General features: G+C 39.1%; 1 protein-coding gene across 8 annotated transcripts in view; it reads left to right on the top strand.

Moving 5' to 3' along the window:
* Positions 1-19074, top strand: part of COBL (cordon-bleu WH2 repeat protein) — a 155010-nt gene that overhangs the window by 26279 nt on the left and 109657 nt on the right. For 7 of the 8 annotated variants that reach the window (XM_063163413.1, XM_063163387.1, XM_063163404.1 and 4 more), the window contains exon 2: positions 15573-15779. In XM_063163413.1, the coding sequence (XP_063019483.1) occupies positions 15573-15779 (207 nt within the window). Of the gene's footprint in view, positions 1-11756; positions 11859-15572; positions 15780-19074 lie in introns of those variants that run through there. The other variant, XM_063163394.1, reaches the window with a different exon arrangement.

Genomic DNA, 19074 nt, shown 5'->3' with positions numbered 1-19074 from the left:
ATCTCCCTCCCTCCTTCCCCAGTTTATATCAAGGGACTGTCTAGGAAAATACTTGGAGGTGTACATAGCTGTATTTGGGCTCTGTATGTCTGTGGCTTTTCTTCAGACTACCTGAAGAAGAGACTGCAAAGTGATAGAAATAATTACTTGTAAAAGTTGCTTGTTAACATCAATGAAGTCAGAATAAAACTTCTTTTAATATCACTTGTTTCTTCTTTCAACAACGAAGATGTTTAGGGATTGACAGAAATTTGCTTTTGTATATACATGTAATGAAATGCAACAAACCACATTGTATGTCTACTTGACAGCAATTATTTGTGGGCTTAAGTTTGCTGATTCAAGGGAGAAACTGCTGAGTGAGGTTAGGGTTAGGCTATTTAGTTTTTATTATGTGTTTTTTCTATTCATGCTACCACTAATTCTTCAATATTAATATCATATGCAAAGGGTTTTTTCTCTGTCCTAAGGCCGTTCCATACTACTCTGCAGCAGAAATGAAAAGCAATATTATCCTACATTCTATTTTCTCATTAATATCACTAGTATAGGAAGTTTTTCCTTTTTTCCTTTGGCTTTTTTTTTTTTTTTTTTGTTTCTGTTTCAAATTTCTTCTGAATCTTCAGATTTTTTTCATCATTTCATGACACCTACTTCTACCAGCTATGCAGACTGAGTGCACAAAAAAAAGGGTGTGTGGAATTCATAAGCCCAACCCAGATATTTTCAATTGTCCAGACTCTTCCAAGTTTAAAATTAAGTGGTTAAACTTGTTATGTGACACCATTCGTATATGTTCAATTTAGCTGTCATTTGCCAAGATTATCAACGTGCCAGGTATTCATTCAGTCAAAGATTAAACTTTTAAGTCATTATTTGCTTTGAGAGAAAAGCAGTACTGAAATGAAATTCTCACTCTTCCTACCCTGTCTTTCTGGACCTAATCCTGTGGTCAAGGACGTGTGATAAAGCATAGCTTGCTTTTAACACCAGCATGGTCAGGATACTTTGAATAAGGTTGATGCATTAATAAGTCTTTAGATATTAACAGGGAAATGGGGCTGCGTGCAAGTAGTACTTTGGCTAATGCCTGTATGCATAGCTTGCCTATATGGAAGTGTTTGATTCACTCCAGGTGGACTTTTTGCTGCTGATGTCAAGCATATGTCAGGAGGCATCTGCTTCTGGGCATTCATTTGCTGCTTCATAATAAGCACAAAGGATATGTGATTTTTTTATATCAGTGAACATGATTTTTGACTCTTGCATGCCAGGCAAAACCTTCAGTGTACTCTGTTACTGTGCTTCTGGACATAACAGATCAACTGCTCTGTCAAATCTAGTGCATCCTCTTGTGAGGATGTGATATTTACATTGTAGCCAACAAATGATACCATCAGAATCACAGAATGAGCTAGGCTGGAAAAGACCTTAGAGATCATCAAGTCCAACCTAAGGCCTGACACCACCTTATCAACTAAACCATAGCACTGCGTGCCACATCCAGTCTTTTTTTGAACACCTCCAGGAATGGTGACTCCACCACCTCCCTGGGCAGCACATTCTAATGCCCAGTCATTGGAATGGGCTTCTCTTCCTGTGAAGAATTTTTTTCTAATGTGTAGCCTGAACTTCCCCTGATGCAGCTTAAGACAATGATGCACAAATGCCTACATGTCTGGGTGCATGAATGCATCCATGTCTGTTTCTCTGACTCTGAACATGAGTAGTGATGATTCACAATTGGTTACTCATGTCTTCCATTATTGCATGGTAATATTTCTGTCATATAATTTTGTCACCCACTACTCAGGGTGGGGAAAGAAAAAACGTTTGATCAAGCAGTTTCCGAAACACATTCATCTTCTGCTGGCTCATCTGTTTCCAGATTCTGTGAGATTGAATTTAGCTTGCTAGGAGGCCTGGGGCAACTGCAATCTGAGTTGGAAATGTACTTGCTTTCAAATCAGCATTTGGTGGCATCCTTTTGTAGAGCAACAAGGTATGATCAACAGGATCTGCTTGTGCCTGTGTTAGTAGATGTCCATAATAATTTCTTTATTCATATTGTTGTAGAGGAAGTTGATAGAAGATAAAGCAATGCTGTGCAGAAGCAGCTGAATCTAAACAGTGAATATAATTTGTATATTGTTTAGTCCTACTTTTCATACATTACTGACTCAGAAGCAGAAATGATGGCATATAGCCTGATAGCATTCTTTCTACATCAGATATATATGCATGATATTCATTTGGGTAAGGGAAGAACAGCCTTTGCATGCTGTGTGTCCCGTGAAGGTATGAAGCAGGCCTGTGCTTTTGTCAATTATGATGTGCAGCAGCTGTGGCTGTGGAAATGCTTTTGTGTTCCAGGCAGGAGAGTGCACCCTTCCTTCCCACACTGTTGTGAGCAGCCCATGCTAACTCAGCAGCATTTATCGTGAAGTACAGGGGTCAGTTGAGCTTGCAGGAATAACTTGGATTGCACCACTGTTGTTTCTTCAGGGCTAGAATTAGAACACAAGGGGAAAAAGCCTCTTCACTTTTGTTTTGGTAGTTGTAAATCTGGGTTTCTCCTGCCTTGTTGCTTTGCTTGTTGCATTGCAGTTTTTGTTGGGTTCAGAAGAGATTTATTTGGAGGAACATTGCTCTGCAAGCTGCATTCAGGATTTTCCAGACTGGGAAGTCAAATAAGCAAGAGGGGATGCTAGGTCTGCTTGCTAGCGGTTGCGGGTTCTCATCTCTCCTTGGGAAGCAGAGTGCCAGCATGTGTCAAGTGAGCAACTGTTAGGCGCTGGCTCAGGGAGTGCTCTCTCTATGCTGGTAATTTCACCCATTATCACTATGCCACTGGCCTTCCTATTTCAGAGGAGGTGACCAGAGAAATTGTGGTGTGGCAGGTCTGACTTTATCTGGTGCCCTCAGATTTCCTTGACCTCTCTGACTCATTTTAGAATCGGAAATGGTAAAAAGTCAGGGTGGTAACACATGAAGATAGCCTTGCTTGCTTTTTTAATTGTTTTTTTTTCCTCTTTCCCCTTTTTATTTTTTAATGCCTTAGTTAAAAAATGTGTTCTTCTGGTTTTCTGTAGGATGTAGTAAGAGTATCTAAGAGAGCTGTGCTTTTGCATAGCTAAAGGCAGCTGGTTGGATGCCCATGGCAATACCATGCAGTTGCTCTCCACTTCCCCAGGCTTCTCTAAGTGCCATGCTGCTGATGCTCCACGTTCTCCTGGTACCTGGTGGAAGTTGCATTTTCACTGGGGGAGCCAGCAAGTGGGGCTGTCAGCACAGAGGTGAAACTGAGCTCTGCTGAGCTTCTGCCAGAATGAAAACTTGGCTTTCTGCAACATCAGTGGCAAAAGTCCTACTGACTTAACTGAGTCCAGGATATCTTTGTTCTGGTTTTCATCAGTTGTGAGGAGGAAACTCTGTAGTCAAACACTTTCCAACTTGTGCTTTCATTCATTGTTGCCAGGTAAGGGCTTTCAGATGGGACAGACACCCTTATTTCAGCAGAGTCTGCCAACAGCTTGTGTGGCCATGCAGTGCTAAATATAAGATGAAGTTTATTTCATGATGCTCTTTGCCTGTATTTTTTTAAGAAATAATTGGTTTTTCACTGGTTAGTTTGGTTTAATTGACAAGAGAGAAAGAAAAGCTAATGTACTAGCTTTTCATAAGTGTCTGGAAAGTTGGTGGCTGGTAGTGAGAGGAAGCCTTGTAACCACCTTGTAACCAGTGGGGTGACAGCTGCAGGATAAGGTCCAGAGCTGAAGACAGTCATTAAGTGCTCCAGCACTGAAAAGAGCTTGTGAGACTTGTCACCCTTTTTGATATGAAAAGCAGTTCAGACAAGACATGGAACCTGGAGGAAATTGGATGTCATTAATGCTGCTGTTTCTTTGTTTTTGACAAGGAGATAGAAGTTTCTTGGTTAAAGTCCAGCTCTAAATCACCATTTTTTGTTGCTTGCATTTGAAGTATTTGTGCCTCTTGCCACTTCTAGCGTAACTGTGGCAGTTCATGTTATAAGGTAACCTAATATACCTGTTTCTTCCTGTGTGGGTGTTGTAGGCTCTGCTGAGTGTGCAGCTGGCTCAGACATGTCTACAAAATCTTGCAATCACTGCTGTGATGCCCCATCAGTAGTTACAGGGCGGCCTCAAGCATGTTTGCTTTCAGTTATCTCTTGAGCAGCATTTAAAGCTCCCCAGCAGCAGATGCCTTCAGTTTCTTGGTGGTATTTTCTCATGGATAACATGTAACATCATTCCTCTGGATTCCAGGCTGCTGACAGGAAAGTCTTGGTTTTACTCTGTAAAGTCCATAATGGTCCTGACTCCTGCCTGTTTCCTGTGTCCTGAGCCAGTGCCGTACATCAGTAAAATGCCCACAATAATCATCCCTGCTTTGAATGTGTGTGATAAAGAGAGAGGGTATTTGGCTCCTTCCTCTCTCATTTAATACTGTCTGGGTGTGTTGGCATGCCTGATTTATCAAGATTTTCTGCATAATGTGCTCTAGTTTGCACTGCATGAGGCCTATATCATTTTTGGTTTTGAGAGATTTAAAATCCCTTAAGTAACGTGTATGCCTACAGGATACATTAAACAGAATTTTAAATGGAAACAAGCTAAAAATGAGGTTTGCTGGCATATAAAAATCATTAAAGCGCTTCTTTTCTTACTTGATAAATTAGGGTCCCTCTTCAGAGTCCTCCTATTTGGTGTTGTAAATGTATTTATGTGCTAAATTCTGCAGTATTCTTTTTGGTTTCTATATTAATGTAAGTCTCCTACCTTCATACTAGAGTTGGAGTGGGGTTTCTTAATTAATTTTATTATTTGCTTTTAATAAACCAAAATACTTGAATTTTAGTTTAAATCAAGAAGTACTTGATTCCTGCATCATTTTGGAAGGAGAGAATATCATAGAAAATGAAAGCAAAATACTTGTGGTTCTAATAAGAAATTTAGTTAGGAAAATCGCACCAGAAAAATACACAGAAAGTCAGCTGAAGCTGTGAGATTTCCTCATAAAAGCACATGTGGCATCTGAGAAGTACAAGGTCTGACAATAGTTTAGACTGTTGTGTCAAAGTTGGATATTTCTTTATCTCATTGACCCTACATTTTTGCCTCATTAACCTTCATTTAATATACTGCTGTATGTGATTCCTTGCTGTGTGAAAGAGTATGTATTAAGACTGAATTATAAATGCTAATTAAGATGATTAGGGAGGGTAAGGAATGTCCTGGCACCTCTGATTCTTTTTCTCTGCTAGTGAATGTAAACTACATCTCACAAAAATATGCATTGTTACATCTTTTAGGGGATTTTTTTTCTAGCTCCAAAGAGAAGCTTATCAGCCCTGTAGTTCAGGTGCTGGATTCTTGTGTGTCATGTAGTTTTCTACAGTTAGAATTTACAGAATAACTGTAGATGAAAAATAAAGCAGGTAGATTAATGTATTTTGTCTTCTAGATCAGTAAATCCAAAGTATGTTGTTTTCTTGTTTATCTTCTAATATGTCAGCAGATGTGGACTTTTGAATGTATGGGGAACAGTGGGCACTGGATTTGGATACAGCTTTCCCTTCTCTGCCCCAGGAAATTTGATGTAAGGTCAGCAATGATAAGATCACTAATGCTTCTCCAAGGGCAAGTGAACTTGAGAGGAAGCACAGAGGTGCTTCCCTTTTAGGAGAATGCAGTGCAGCTGGAAAATAAATGGCTTTTGTAGTCCAGCTTGCTGTGTTTTGTGTCTCTCCTGCCTGGATCCTTGTAGCCAAAGAATCTTACCAGGTTTCAGAAGCAGAGGTACCTTCTAGCAGCCTGTAAAGACGTTGGGGTAGTTGCTAATTATTAATTTAATTCCTGCCGAGAAGTACACGTTTCTAATGTTTTGAGAAGCCTTTTGGGTCCGATGGGTGCTTTGGAACTGGGCCAGGATGCCTCTTTACTCTGGTTAGAGCCTTTAACTTTTTGTCTGTGTACTTTTCTTTGGTATGTCAAGGTTTTCGGAAGTATCTGTGATCTTATCACCATTTGCAGACAGTTGAGTGGAGGCAGGTGGAATAACATAGGCGGAATTCTGAAAATTCTCCCTTAATGACCATTGCCTGCCTGGTTTTGTAAGACCTGTTTGTGTCAGGGTGAATAGATGAAATGAGCTTCAGTGGTGTATTCCTAGAGCATTGTCACTGGATGAGGAATTATGATCTGTCAGCTCACAGTAACAGGTATTAGTGCTCACCACACATGTACCTAATTAAGCAGGTAATCATGCTAAACAATTTTTCCCCACCTGCACCTCAGATGGACACTCTTTTAAGGCTGTTTCTAGTTGACAAAGGTATTAATATGAATAATATTCTGTAGTAATTAGTTAGTGATTTTCACTGAACTGCTCACTGGCTTCCAAGCATTTTATAAAACTTAGGAATTAGCCAGCACAGTAAATCACATCAGAATTTCATTAACCATATATATTGTTTTTCCTTGATTCTTTCAAAACTATTCCATCTTCTGTGGGAATAATGCAAGCACTTTACTGCAAGGAGCACTAATCTATGGTCTTCAGGCCTCTAGAGAGTGATTCTCAGTAAGTGGTAGTGAGGTTAAAAGTCTGTGGGTACAAAAATAGAATGCAAGCTGGGATACCTTTGCTCAACAATACCACTCAAATGCACCTTGAATTTACATGTTAGTTGACAGTACAAGTCACTACAGGAGAGTTTATAAATCAGTGTTGCTAAGCAATAAATTTTTATTGAAGTTGATTGTTGATAAGAGATTAAAAAAGGACAACCACCCTGAAATCTGAACAGCACCTATCATTTCAGGGATAACATGCAGTACAAGTGTTTCTGAGGTAGCCTCAGGCTTGAGAAACCATACCTTTAGCCTTTTGACCCCTTTAGAAACAAATCATCTGCTCATTGCTGACATGATTCACTGTTAATAAACATGATAAAGACTATTGTGTGTTAATAAAGCCTATTAGAAAGTACCTTTCCAGACCTAGAGAGCTTGTCATGGAGTTGTGGCATCCTCACAAAACCACAGCTGACAGGTAGCAGAGTGAGTGCATCTGAAGGATGCCCATTTGCCCACAGCATGCAGAAGGCCAGCAGTGCTTCCAGCCTGCTTGGAAATACTCTTGCTTTGTCTCATGACAGTGTTTTCCACAGGTGAGCAAGTTTAGCAACATGAACCTGACTATAATATCATGAATAATGCTGACAAATCTCATTAGTTGTCTTGCCAGAGATTTTAAACTTACATTTTTCACACTTAGCCGTAGTATTTGCCCTCTGCAAAGAATTTAGTGTGCAAGTGGCTTGTCTGCATGGTTGTAGCCTGCTATCTGCATTAACAGAGTGTCTTTAACAGCTGAGTGATGTTTTGAGAAAGCAGAGAACAGAACAGAGTGCCCTGGTAACAGGGCTTGGGCATTTTACAGTGTAAGCATCAGTAATCTGGTTTTCACTCTTAAGTGCATTTAGGATGTTAGCATGGATGGCTTTGGCATTTTGTTAGTTTGGTTTAGTTTTTTAAGTAACCAATGCCATTATGCTTACGTATCAATAACATAAAAATAGAGTTCTCTTTTCCCACTGAAGCATACTATGCAAAACAGCCTGATTTAGTCACAGATGAAGGAACTGGATGATATTTCAGCTGAGCACAAGCAATGTGATGTTTTCCTTAAGTGTTTTCTTTATTTTAGTCTTATTGTTCCTTGGAATGGAATAAGACTAATAGATCAATACTTGATAAATGGGGGAAAAACATTGTGAGTTTGTGCATAATGAAGGAAAACGTCAAATATACTGGTAGGGATACTGGTCACACTGAATGCATTGCACTACTGCATTACTGTTTTCTCTGAAAGTCAGTTTAGATTTTGGTCAGCGTGAAATTGGCAGAGAGTTTTAGCTGAGATGGTGATGGTTAAACATGTTTGAGTCCTAAAGCCTAAATGTTTATTGCCTGTATTCATGTTTTGGTTCATCTGTAGCTTCTCTTCTGGCAAATGCAGTTGTGAAAAGAGCAAGGCTTCGCCATCCCTACCTAGACTGGTGTTTTCCAGATTTGCTTTTCCAGACCACATTTTTTTGAAGGTGAAGCTTCTTACCGATCCTCTAGAAATGAGTTGTTGGTGCCATTTTGTTTGGATCACATCTCCCAAGCTAAAAAGTTAAAACTATTTGTGTATCTCTGACTGAGAGATGCAATATCACTGTATTTTAGATTGCAGAATTTTACCTTTCCAAAATAGAACTTACCTGTGCTTTCTTGCCTTTAACCACCAGAGACTTCTGTTTTTCTTCAGCATGTGATTTAGCAGATTAGGTAAATAATTAAATAACATTAACTGCTCTCCCATTTCATTCCTATTTACTGATGTGCAACCCAGTGGAGTTGTACAGCATGGCACCAACTTGTAGTGTGGTCTTTGCCACACACTGAATGTGTGGGTGGTATCTCAAAAGTCCTATGATACAGCCATTAGTGATACAGACTTATTATACAGTGCTTATTCAGGCAGTGTTTTCATTAACTGCAGCGGGCACGTACCCAAATCTGGGGATTTGGCTGCTTTTTAAAAGATTTTCTTTAGGGCTTGCCTTCTGCTTTGTTTTGGGAACTGATACAGGTAGATCTATTAGGCTCCCTGGTGTGGCTGTGGTTGCTGAGTGCAAAAGGCTCCAGTGTTATTCCTTGATCAGTTAAAGCCCACCCGTGTACAGGTCCATCCCTGCTTCCTCGCTGAGAGAGGGCTTTCTGAGGTAGCAGTGGGAGCACTGCCTGCCCATGCACTGCAGGAGGTCAGGTTAGAGTGCTTCTGGCTTCTTCTGGCCCTAAAAGTGACTCTGTCCTGAAACTGGTATGTCAGCGGCTCTGTACCAGATCTTGAGGGAATGCCTTAGTGACTGCAATAAGAATTAGGCTTTTGTTGGAAGATAGTACACTATGATTCTTAATGAAAATTGTGGGTGATGTATAAAAACACAATTATTTGATGTTACCAGCCACAGGCTAACAAATCATTTAGCCTTCCTGTCAGAAGGTGAGCCCTCAGTAGTTCAGCTATTTTTTGTCAGTGCAGGAGTCTGAGTCCTGGCTGAGCAGAAGCCTGTTTTCTCTTCTTTGGAGGTATGCAATGTTTCACAAGGACCAGAGTAGCTAGGTCTCTGCTGTGTGTTGGGATGTTTCAGCCTCTCATGAAATGGGTCATTTATGGGGAGATGCCTCTGGTAGCAAATTTTATAACAGTTATTCACTGGCACATCCGGGACCAGGAAACTGCAGCTCAACACTTTTAAATGATTGATTGGTTAAGTTGGTGAAAAATTTAAAATTAAAGAGATGATAATAGGAAGTACTTCCATTAAACTGTATCATCTCACCTTGACTTCTGTTTATTTTTTTTTAACTTCACCCTTGGGCAACCATGCTTGTATACTTCCATACCTGCTTCCTCTTCTACACATGTGCTCATTCTATTAGCTTCTGTTCTTTATTTCCTTTTCTTTTCTTCTGGCATAGAAAGTTTATTTTTAAAATACATAAAGCTGTAGGGTTTCTCATCAGTAGAATCAAATGGAAGATCAAAAATATGATTAAATGACTTTCATTTCTTTGCCAGAAACAAATTATTTTTTCTTGTCTATTTTGGGTGACTTTATCATGCCCGCAAGGAAATAATTTTCATTGTGTCTATCAGTGTGATCCTGCCTTAAAAATGGAATGATCTTTTACAAGTCATATGAAATTCCAATAACTGTTTGAAAAGAGAAAAGCATAAAATAATTATATACTATAGTAGCCATGGAATTCAGAGTAAAAACTGCTAAAAAAAAGCAGCAACTTATTAAAAAAATTAGGTAGAGAACCCCCATTGTTGCCTGAGCCGTATCCACTAGTAATCTAGTTCGTTCCATCTTAGTCTGCTGAAGATTTCAGCTCTTAAGAAAGTGTGAAATTTGTGTAATACTATTAATTTTACCAAAATATTGGAAAATAATATTGGAAACAAGTTACTACAATAGTAATGCATTTTAGACCTATAACTTGTATGAGACATTTAAAGGTTTACATTACCTGTGTTGCACGTAATTGCAATGAATTGGTATATTTAGCCTGTGACAGACAAAGTAAACTTGAGAATCTTCTTTGCTATTTTTGTATTGTTTTTAATTTAATTGGTTAATTTAGGTGTTATAGATGACAAAGTGGAATGGAGTTCTAGTTTATGCTATAAGGCCGTGTGGATGAATTTGTGCCTCTTTAGTAGTTATGGACATTATCATGCTCCTGGTGTCTGTTCTTAATCTCTCTGAGATTTGTTTGACTTTTGGTTTCCATTTTCAGAATTGTTGAGGTGAATTGATCTTGCTGCTGATCTGTTTGTATTTCCTTTATATTTTGTAGTGTCTGTTACAATTTTTCTGAGCTTCTGCATCAGAAGCTGAAAGGATTTTACTTACAAAGAGGAAACTTAGAGGTGCTGTTTATTCTGATAAAGTGGTTGTCCCTTTCCTAGCCAGTGATCTGGGTTTTCTTTGCTTTGCCATAAGCAACTAGCAAAGAATGAAAAGGAAGTGTTTTCTGAAAGATACCTCCTTCACAAGTTAGATCACTGAACATGAGTGACTTCTGCCCTGCTGTGTCTTGGTGGTTTGGAGTATGAGGTGTGTGCCTCAGCGCTGGGCTTCTGACTTTGCTGTGCAAGTTGCCCGGGGAAAAGGAGCAAGTGAACATACTCATCTGCTTTTTTTTTTCTTGCCTATGTACACAGATTTCCCCTCAAAGGACTGTAGGAGTCCAATCACCTGAAAATCAAGAATGTTTATTCCCATGTTTCCTGGTTTTCATCTAAGAGATGCTGTGTCTGTATTTTCTCATCACTGAGCACTCGTATGTTGGTTTGTTTTCCTAATTATGAGATGGAGTGTACGTAACTGTCACAGAAAAACCTTTGCACCTGTTTGAGCCTTTTGACCAGACTGCAAATTGACTTGACCACACTGTGCTAGTTGGCCATTACATAAAAAATTAATTTCCCATAGTTCTGCTATGATAAGGGATGGTTGAGTTTTTGTTTTGCTTTGTATTGGATTTTTCTTGGTTTTGTTGGGTGGGGTTTTTAAGGTTTCTTGGTTGGGTCTTTTCTCTCCTTTTTTTTTTTAATATTATTTTTTTCCTGCAGTGTGTGTGTATGTGTGTTTTTGCACTTTTTTTGTTGTTCTTGCTTGTTTAAAATTAATGGTCAGAGAGAGAACACTGCATAGAAAGGACCAGATTCTACAAACTGGTGAATTATGGAGCACTTGCCAAAGTCCTGCTGACATGCATGGAATGAAGTCTGTTCTGTACCTGTTAAGTTGCCTTTGTTTCACAGGGCAGAGAAGATTATTTATTGAGAATGGTGGAAATGGGTAGCATTTCACTGTTTCACTTTCAGTTTTTTTCTTTTTGTGTGTGTGTGTGTTAGACCTTGTCTGAAGAAAGGCAGTCTTTGCATAGCTTTTCCCTGGGCATGGAAGGACCACTGCTGCTCAAAAGAGAGATCACGTTTTTCTCAGATGGGATTGTAAAGTCCAGGTTCCATACTGTTGCTTCGTAGTTATATATTAATAAATTATAGGTCCAAAGGGCTTGTGTTACCTTGTCTTGAAGTTCATAATCTGATGAAACTTCGTTTCATTTCTCTTTTGTTTCTTTTGTGCTGAACTACAGAAACACTGATCTTATTAGTCAGTGGTAGCTGCAACCGTAACAGGTCAGTTTCCTTGTTTTCCCTTTTCCATCTTGAGAAACCTGGTGCTTTTACTGAGAACAGTGCTGGTAGGTGATTTGTATATTCTGCCTAGCTATTTCATGTCTATATGCATTTTTTCCCATTTACAGTTAGGTGAGAATAAATAGTTCAAGCCTCAGTAAAAGCCATTGTACATTTGTGTATTAGAATCAGCTGCTTGTTTTCTGTCTGTTGACGGTCTCAGTCTCAAGGACTGGATGGAAGGATGTAAGTCATGTAACCACGAGTTAAACCAGATCTGAAGTGTTCCCACTTGTAACTTCTCCTGCAGATGAGGAGCGGGTACAGAGTCTTAACAGGTATCTCAGTAGTGAGTGCAGTGAAAGATGTTTGTGGAGAGAAGATGGCTGTTGAACTAAATTTAGGTTGAATTTATCTCACACTGAAGATTGGTATGCAACTTTTTTATAGTATGTTGTGGTTATAGCATGGAAAGTACCCTTTCTTCCCTTGCTTAAAACAGGCTTTTAAATCACTCACTTTCTTTGTGCGTTATTTTAGTGGGGTAACAATAAGGCTTTTATTATGGAGTGCTTTTGTATTGTCCTCTATAACCATTGTTGCTCTGACAAAGAAAGATTAATTCTTTTTCTCACTCACATTCAATAGTATTAACAGGCTTTTAGGCAGCTTCTGACTGCAGTTGCTGGAGCATGTCAGAAAAAGCAGCTGCTCATGTCAGATCCAAGGTAGAGCTAGATCTGTGGATTTCAGTCTCTGATTCATGTAGCTACATTCTACAACAGAGATGTTTCAGAAAGTTGGCTAGAAAATGCAAATCTGTGTGACATATCACTCCATAAATGTGAACTGCGGAGGGATCTGCTTCCACTGAAATAGTTTGAGATCTGTCATTTGCAAAATGTTGAAAACCAGGAATTTCAAGCAGCCTCAGTGAGAATATGTAAATCACTATTGTGGAAAAGTTCGTATGAGGTCACCTGAACTGTTGCTAGGTTAGAGATACTGCAGTGGGAGTGTTTTCCCTTTTCCTTTCCCTGATGTCCCTGAAGGAAACAGACCTGCCCTGTCCTTTCTGCGCAAAAGAAAAGGAGGATTGTAGTATCTAAAAGGCTCTGTCTGCATAATGCCAAAAAGAATACGCATTGTTAGATGTTGTATGGAGTTGAAGTGAGCACCGCTGGTCAATGTATGGTTGATGCTTTTGTTGGTGTGATGCCTGATTTGCTGACACACTGCACACACTGCGCCCCTCTCATCCCCAGCCTCAAGTGGTTTCATACAAGGTCTGTAACTGCAGAATTGGCTGAGGAGTACTTTACAAGTTTTTAAAAATATATTAAAAAGATAAAAATCACACTCTCATTAAGGTGTCTGACCTTGGTTGTCTGTTCCCATAGAAAACCTCAGGCAGGTTTATGTTATCGCCAGGGAACAGACGCCTTGTGTAGCATAGTCCCAATTTACTTCCAGCTCCTTCACTAGCTTCAAAACTCAGTCCTTCTTCACTTTTTCTCTGAAATTTCAAGTGTCTACAGCTTCAGCTAATTTCATTTTCATTATTATTTCATTAACCATTGCTTTATTTCTTCTACCTTTTTTCACTGTGAGATCTGGAATTTATGAGGTAACTCATAATTGCGACTAGTTCTGCCAGGCTCAGAACACTTGTCTGCTTCTTTTCTTTCTACCCCCTTTGGTACTTTGTCAGATGCAATGTGTTGGAATTAGCTCCTGCATTATAGAACAAGTTGCAGAAACAAAAAATATAAAAGCTTGTTTTAAGAAACCAGCTAAATTCTATAGCTACTTTTGTTGATGTAGTTGATAATATGAAGGGCAAGAATTACATGATTTGTAAATCAATGTGAAGTTCTTAAACTGCATGATTGTAAGGCTGTTTTACCATGAGTCTGGATCTATGCACAATTCCCATGTTTCTCACCACCTGCTTACAAATAACAACTGTAACTAAACATAAAAGGACTTGAGGAGAAGATTAATACAAATTTTATTTTTTTCTTCAATAGGCAAATAAATTAAGAGTTTGGTTCATGCAGAGTCAAGCTAGTTAATTACTTGTCAATGCTCTGAACTTATCACCTCAAAGGAGAGGAGCATAGGAGATGCAAGTTAGTGATGATGACTTCATGCCTCACTCAGTGTATATAGGATAAAATCAGAATGAATGTTCAAGAAAATTTCTGATGAAAGAGAAATGTCTCTATACTAGTAAATAAGGCAGTACCTCTCCCTGCATATCTGTAGAAAATGCTGTTTGTTATGCACTCAGGGAAGAAAAGGCAGTATCTTCATCACAGCTGATTTACCACTGCCTTGTTGAGGTCTCACTGAAATGAGCATTTTCAAGGAAGTGTAAAGAATTTTTGCAAGTTGAGACATGTCACAGAGATTGCTGGTCAAATGCAAATACTTATTACAAAATATGGAGAGCTTGGACTACCTCTGAACACTTTTTTTTTTTTTTTTTTTTTCTTCTGCCAGGAGCTTACACTGATAATCCAAACTCTGTTTAGCCTTTTTATCTGTGAGAATACAGGTTATCTCTTATTAAAGAGGAGTTTGATTTGGTATTTCAGTTCAGTTGGTTTTTTTTTTCCCCCTATATACAGTTTTGCCCTTGGTTGATTTGACCACTAAGCTTTTCCGGCTTTTAAGAATTAGAGTGCTTTTTCTGTACTTTTCCTTTCTGGACCTCAGTTCATGTTGTTTGCAGGGCGAAAATCGTGTGAAGAATCATAATCTCTTCCTGCACCCTAAAAAAACAGGCAGATTAAGAAAATGCAGGCGGTAGGCCTCCACAATAATTTCTGAGTAAATATTTTACTGCTTTTTCCATCTGTTACACTAAAATCTGACTTAAACTAAGCATAAATCTAGTCAGAAGAGGTCACTGGAGTATTAATCATCGGAGTTAATCCTCTTAGACATGTGTTTGGTATGAGGCCAGCTATTCAGAAGTTTACCAGCACACATATGTTGCTTATCTGTCTGGCAGCTTGCCAAAGAAGTAAACTTCAAGTCTGTGGTGGGTTTATATCTGTAAAGTACACTGCTTGCTTGGTGCGAGCTGATACAGCTTTTCTGTATATCACACATGGTGCATAGCCTGCTACTGCAGAATGAGTTCCTTTCAGGGCGCTTTTCAAAGAGCTGTAGTGTTGGTGTTGCATGGTAAGAAGTGATATCATTCACAGCTGACCTTTTCGTGGTGCTTCCCTATGAAGTACGATGAACCAGATTTAATACTACTAACTTAGAGCAGAGGAAGAGACAATGTTTCAAGTAGAGTAATACTGTGGAACCCAAATATAGCTGAATGAAACCTCACCCTGCTTCCACTGCTGCCATTCTGACTTGGAGGAAACATTCATGTACGTAAATACAACTCTTTCTTGAGTCAGGTCTGGACTGGACCCAGCATTTCTGTTTCTCACTTCATAGGAGTATGCTTCGTACTTGACAGAAAAACGATTATATCATATCCTAATTATGGAACTGATTCATCCCCTGGGGCATGGAAAGCAAACAGTAGGAGTGAGTGCATCATTAAAAAATTAGCGTATTTTTAGAGAGGAGGTAAAAATAAAAGTGCTACTCCACTGAAAAAGTTAATGATGAAGAAAAAAATTACTTGCATTAAAGGAACTTTTTAAAACAGTCTGAGATTGTGGCCAAAAGAACATATATTTCTTTGTAACGTGTGTGGATTTTGTTGGAAGAAATTATTAATTTTCTTCTTGCCTTTCTTTCTCAAGGAAAAGAATGAAAGCTCGTGCTCCCCCTCCACCAAATCAACCTTCTGCAGCAAGTAGAATTCAAAGTGAGCCCAAGTCACCTGCAGAGACATCTGTAATTTCTGATCAGAACCTTGTGAGCATGAAGGAGAACATGATAAACAGACTAGTGGACTTCACAGTTGTTTTACCCAGTGGGGTGGAGCAGAAGTGCACAGTGCAAGGAAGGTAAGGCTTTGATCAGCTCTCACTTTTTGAAGCCTTTTGTTCCCCATGGGATGCTTGGTGGTGCTGTCCTTCTGAGTTTTTGGGGCTTCTCTGTCATTTTAAGCAGCTGTTGCACCAGAGTCCTGACAGCCAAGTATAAGGGATCCTCTCTTCTGGGGCAAGAAGGATTTAGCAGCTATTGTGTCACTGTTTTCCCCATGGATCAGCACGTGTATGGATCTATCCCTTTCATGTAGTGTCACTGTGCTTAGGTTGTATCACATCTCATAATCTAGAGTGGGCTTGCTGCAGTACAAGTAGGTGCTGCTGGCAAACAGTCCTGACAGTATGAGTACCTGGAGGCATGCCAGGAAGCAGGCTCAGAAGATGGATGATTCATTGCATTCAGAGATCCCACCTTCACAGTTACAGTGCAGTTGTGTAGACAGCAAAGCATCTGCTCATATTTAGGAAGCTTTTTATATATAAAAGTGTATTTTTTCCCATGGAAAGAGACAGGGATTTTCTGTGTTACTTACTGGGTACAATCAAGAGCAAATTGTATTGGTAATTTTGAGATAATTCTCTTCACTGCGGGAGCTCTTCTTTATCCTCATTCTTTTTGTGTAAATTGTTTTGAAAGAAAGAGACATTACTTTAGGAAATAATACAGAGAAGTTTCAAAAATATAAACAAGACTCTGATGAAACCATAGCAAACAATGTTGTGGTCAGGAGTAGTCAGGAAACTGTAGGAAGTGTAAGGCCACATTCAAAAGGTGTATAGGCGTAGGCACACAGTTTGGGGTAGTTGGGAGTGGGGCTGCACTGGAGCCTCATCCCCAATGTGCTGCAGCTGTGCAGGACAGGTGAGCAGCACTGAAGGTAACAGGACATGGAGAGCTGAGGTGTGCTGACCAACCACAAAGTGTGCAGAGGGCACACAGGTGTAAGGCATGTAAGATGAGGGGTATAAAAGACTGGGCTGAAAAGCAATAAAGAGCAGGTTCTTGAAGATTTCTGAAGTGGTGTTACTCTGTTTGGGCTGATCTTTGTGATATTGTATGATGATGCTCTGTGTATTGTGGCCGTCTCAACTTTGGATCTATCTGTGGAAATGTAGGTGCCTATTGGTAAATCAGATTCTGTGTTTATTTTAAAATTAATGCTTTCAGTAGTTAGTCTGCATTCCAGCAGAACTACTTTCTGGTCTCGTGTGCTAGTCTGTGTTGACTGTTTCCCTCATAGTACATTTTGGTGGCTGAGGAGGGTGTGTAAACTGTGTCTGGGACTTCTTTCTTCCCCCTACTTTTCTTGTAGAAACTAACATTCATTTATATACTCTTGGGAGACAGTGCAACTTGTGAGTGTCTACCCCAAAGCCAGAGTGACATTAAAAGTTTGAAAGGAAATCAGTCCTTACCAGAGCTCTCAGATAATATGTGTAGTGATAGAGTTTTTATAGGGAGACTTGGACTTAATCAGAGAAAGAAGAGAGCAGGCCTGGTAAGTGGAACAGGACATGAAACTCACTGGCCATTTGAGCCCAAAGACAGGTGGTATTTCTTTGGCAAATGTAAGCTACATGGGAGCTGACAAGAGGTTAATATTCATGCAGCATTTTGTACTGGGACATAGATAATTGCCGTAAAAACATTCCTTTGGAGAGGAAAACATTTTTTTCCTCTCCAAAGCAAGCGGTCCAAGAGCGCTATGAGTGGTCTTTTATTGTGACTTTTTGAAGAACGTAAAAGGTACAGACATTCCAGAAAAATCTGATGTTGTTTATACTGCTTTAAATCTTCATTATTTTTTTTGCCATCATTAAAACTGTTTTCTGCAGAATTTTCATTTGGCTACCCTGGGGAAATAGTTTTTCTGTTTCAAAAAAATTTGTAAATCTTTGCCCTGGGCATGTTCATAATGAAAAATGATTCTGTAATTTCCGGAAAGCAGTTCACAGAACAATGAAGTACACGAGATTATATTTGAAAGTATAAATACTGTAGATAATTAGTATCACTTAAGATTATTATAAGTGAACTAAAAGTAAAAATTACATCTTTCAATTTGTTCATTGTATGTAGGCAAAGCAACATGTTGTAATTTAACTTTGTTCTCTATGTAAAAAGTTCCTGCAAATATCAGCAGAAGGGCAGAATGTTCTCATTAAGTTTTCTTGAAGACACGTTAAGAAAAAAAGTTTGTACTATTTAAAGATATTTTATTGCAACCTGGAACCTTGAAATTGTTTTATTTATAAAAGTTAACTCAAGCTGACAGTCTCTCTAACAGTTTATTGTCATCTTGTAATGCACAATTTGGGAATTTGAAAATGGGTAGCACAGATTTCAGTACAAAGCTGAGTCATCAGGGAGTGTGTGCAGTGATACAATATTATAAACAGTTTTCTTTTTGAAGGACTTGATCCCTGGGAACTCTGCTATAAAAGATGTAGACGTATTCATGAAAAACTGTTAGCCTACTTCCCCTTGAAAAGGAGGGAAACACTATTCTGTGTTTGTACTTGGGTATGAGCACTAATTGATGTGCTGAAAGGATAGGTAAAGCATGGGCCTTTTACACATTTTATGCATGATCTGTAGCACATCCACACAAACAGTTAACAGGTCTGAGAGAGGTGGTGAGTAGATATTTAGATGGAAAACAAGTGGAAAAGCTCCCAAGTTATCAGTGATTCTTAGAGGCAATACTTCCAATGGATAACCTGTAAATAAAGGGATCATGCATCTCTGTTCACGCTTGGTGGCACTGAGGAGGACTTCCTGATTAATACAGATAAATACATTAACACAGCAGGTTGGAACTCAGTAGTATTTGAAATGCACTGTAGAAAAATGGGGATGTTTGAAGCTAAGTGAGGTTTGTTTTGAAGTTGTCAACACATGGATGACCAATATGCTGAAAAGTAAACTGGAGAGTTGTTGCTCTTGCCTCTTAACATGTTACACAAATTCTCTTATACATATGATGCACATAGAGCAGGACACTGGAAGTAGTAATAAAACTATCCAAAGCTGTAGTCTGATTCTTCAAATATTGGAGGACAGAGTTCAGTACAGAGTAATGTCAGAATATTCAGGAAGAATATTCTCGCATATTTTCAGTCTATTGTAGGCTTATAGCTCGACATACGGAACAGTGTTTCAGGAAAGATTGAAGGTATGAAATCTGCCAGGATGGCAAAGCACTCAAGAGGTGTTGTCAGAAGAGGATAAACAGGGTACATGGCAAAAGGGTTAAAAATTAGTTTAAATACTGAATAAGAGTCAGGTCTATAGTACAGTAGTTCATTG

This window comes from Melospiza melodia, chromosome 1, assembly GCF_035770615.1.
Source record: "Melospiza melodia melodia isolate bMelMel2 chromosome 1, bMelMel2.pri, whole genome shotgun sequence".
Classification (NCBI taxonomy): domain Eukaryota; kingdom Metazoa; phylum Chordata; class Aves; order Passeriformes; family Passerellidae; genus Melospiza; species Melospiza melodia.
Note: the sequence above shows the minus strand (reverse complement) of the source record. Positions and strands in the feature narration are given on the sequence as shown.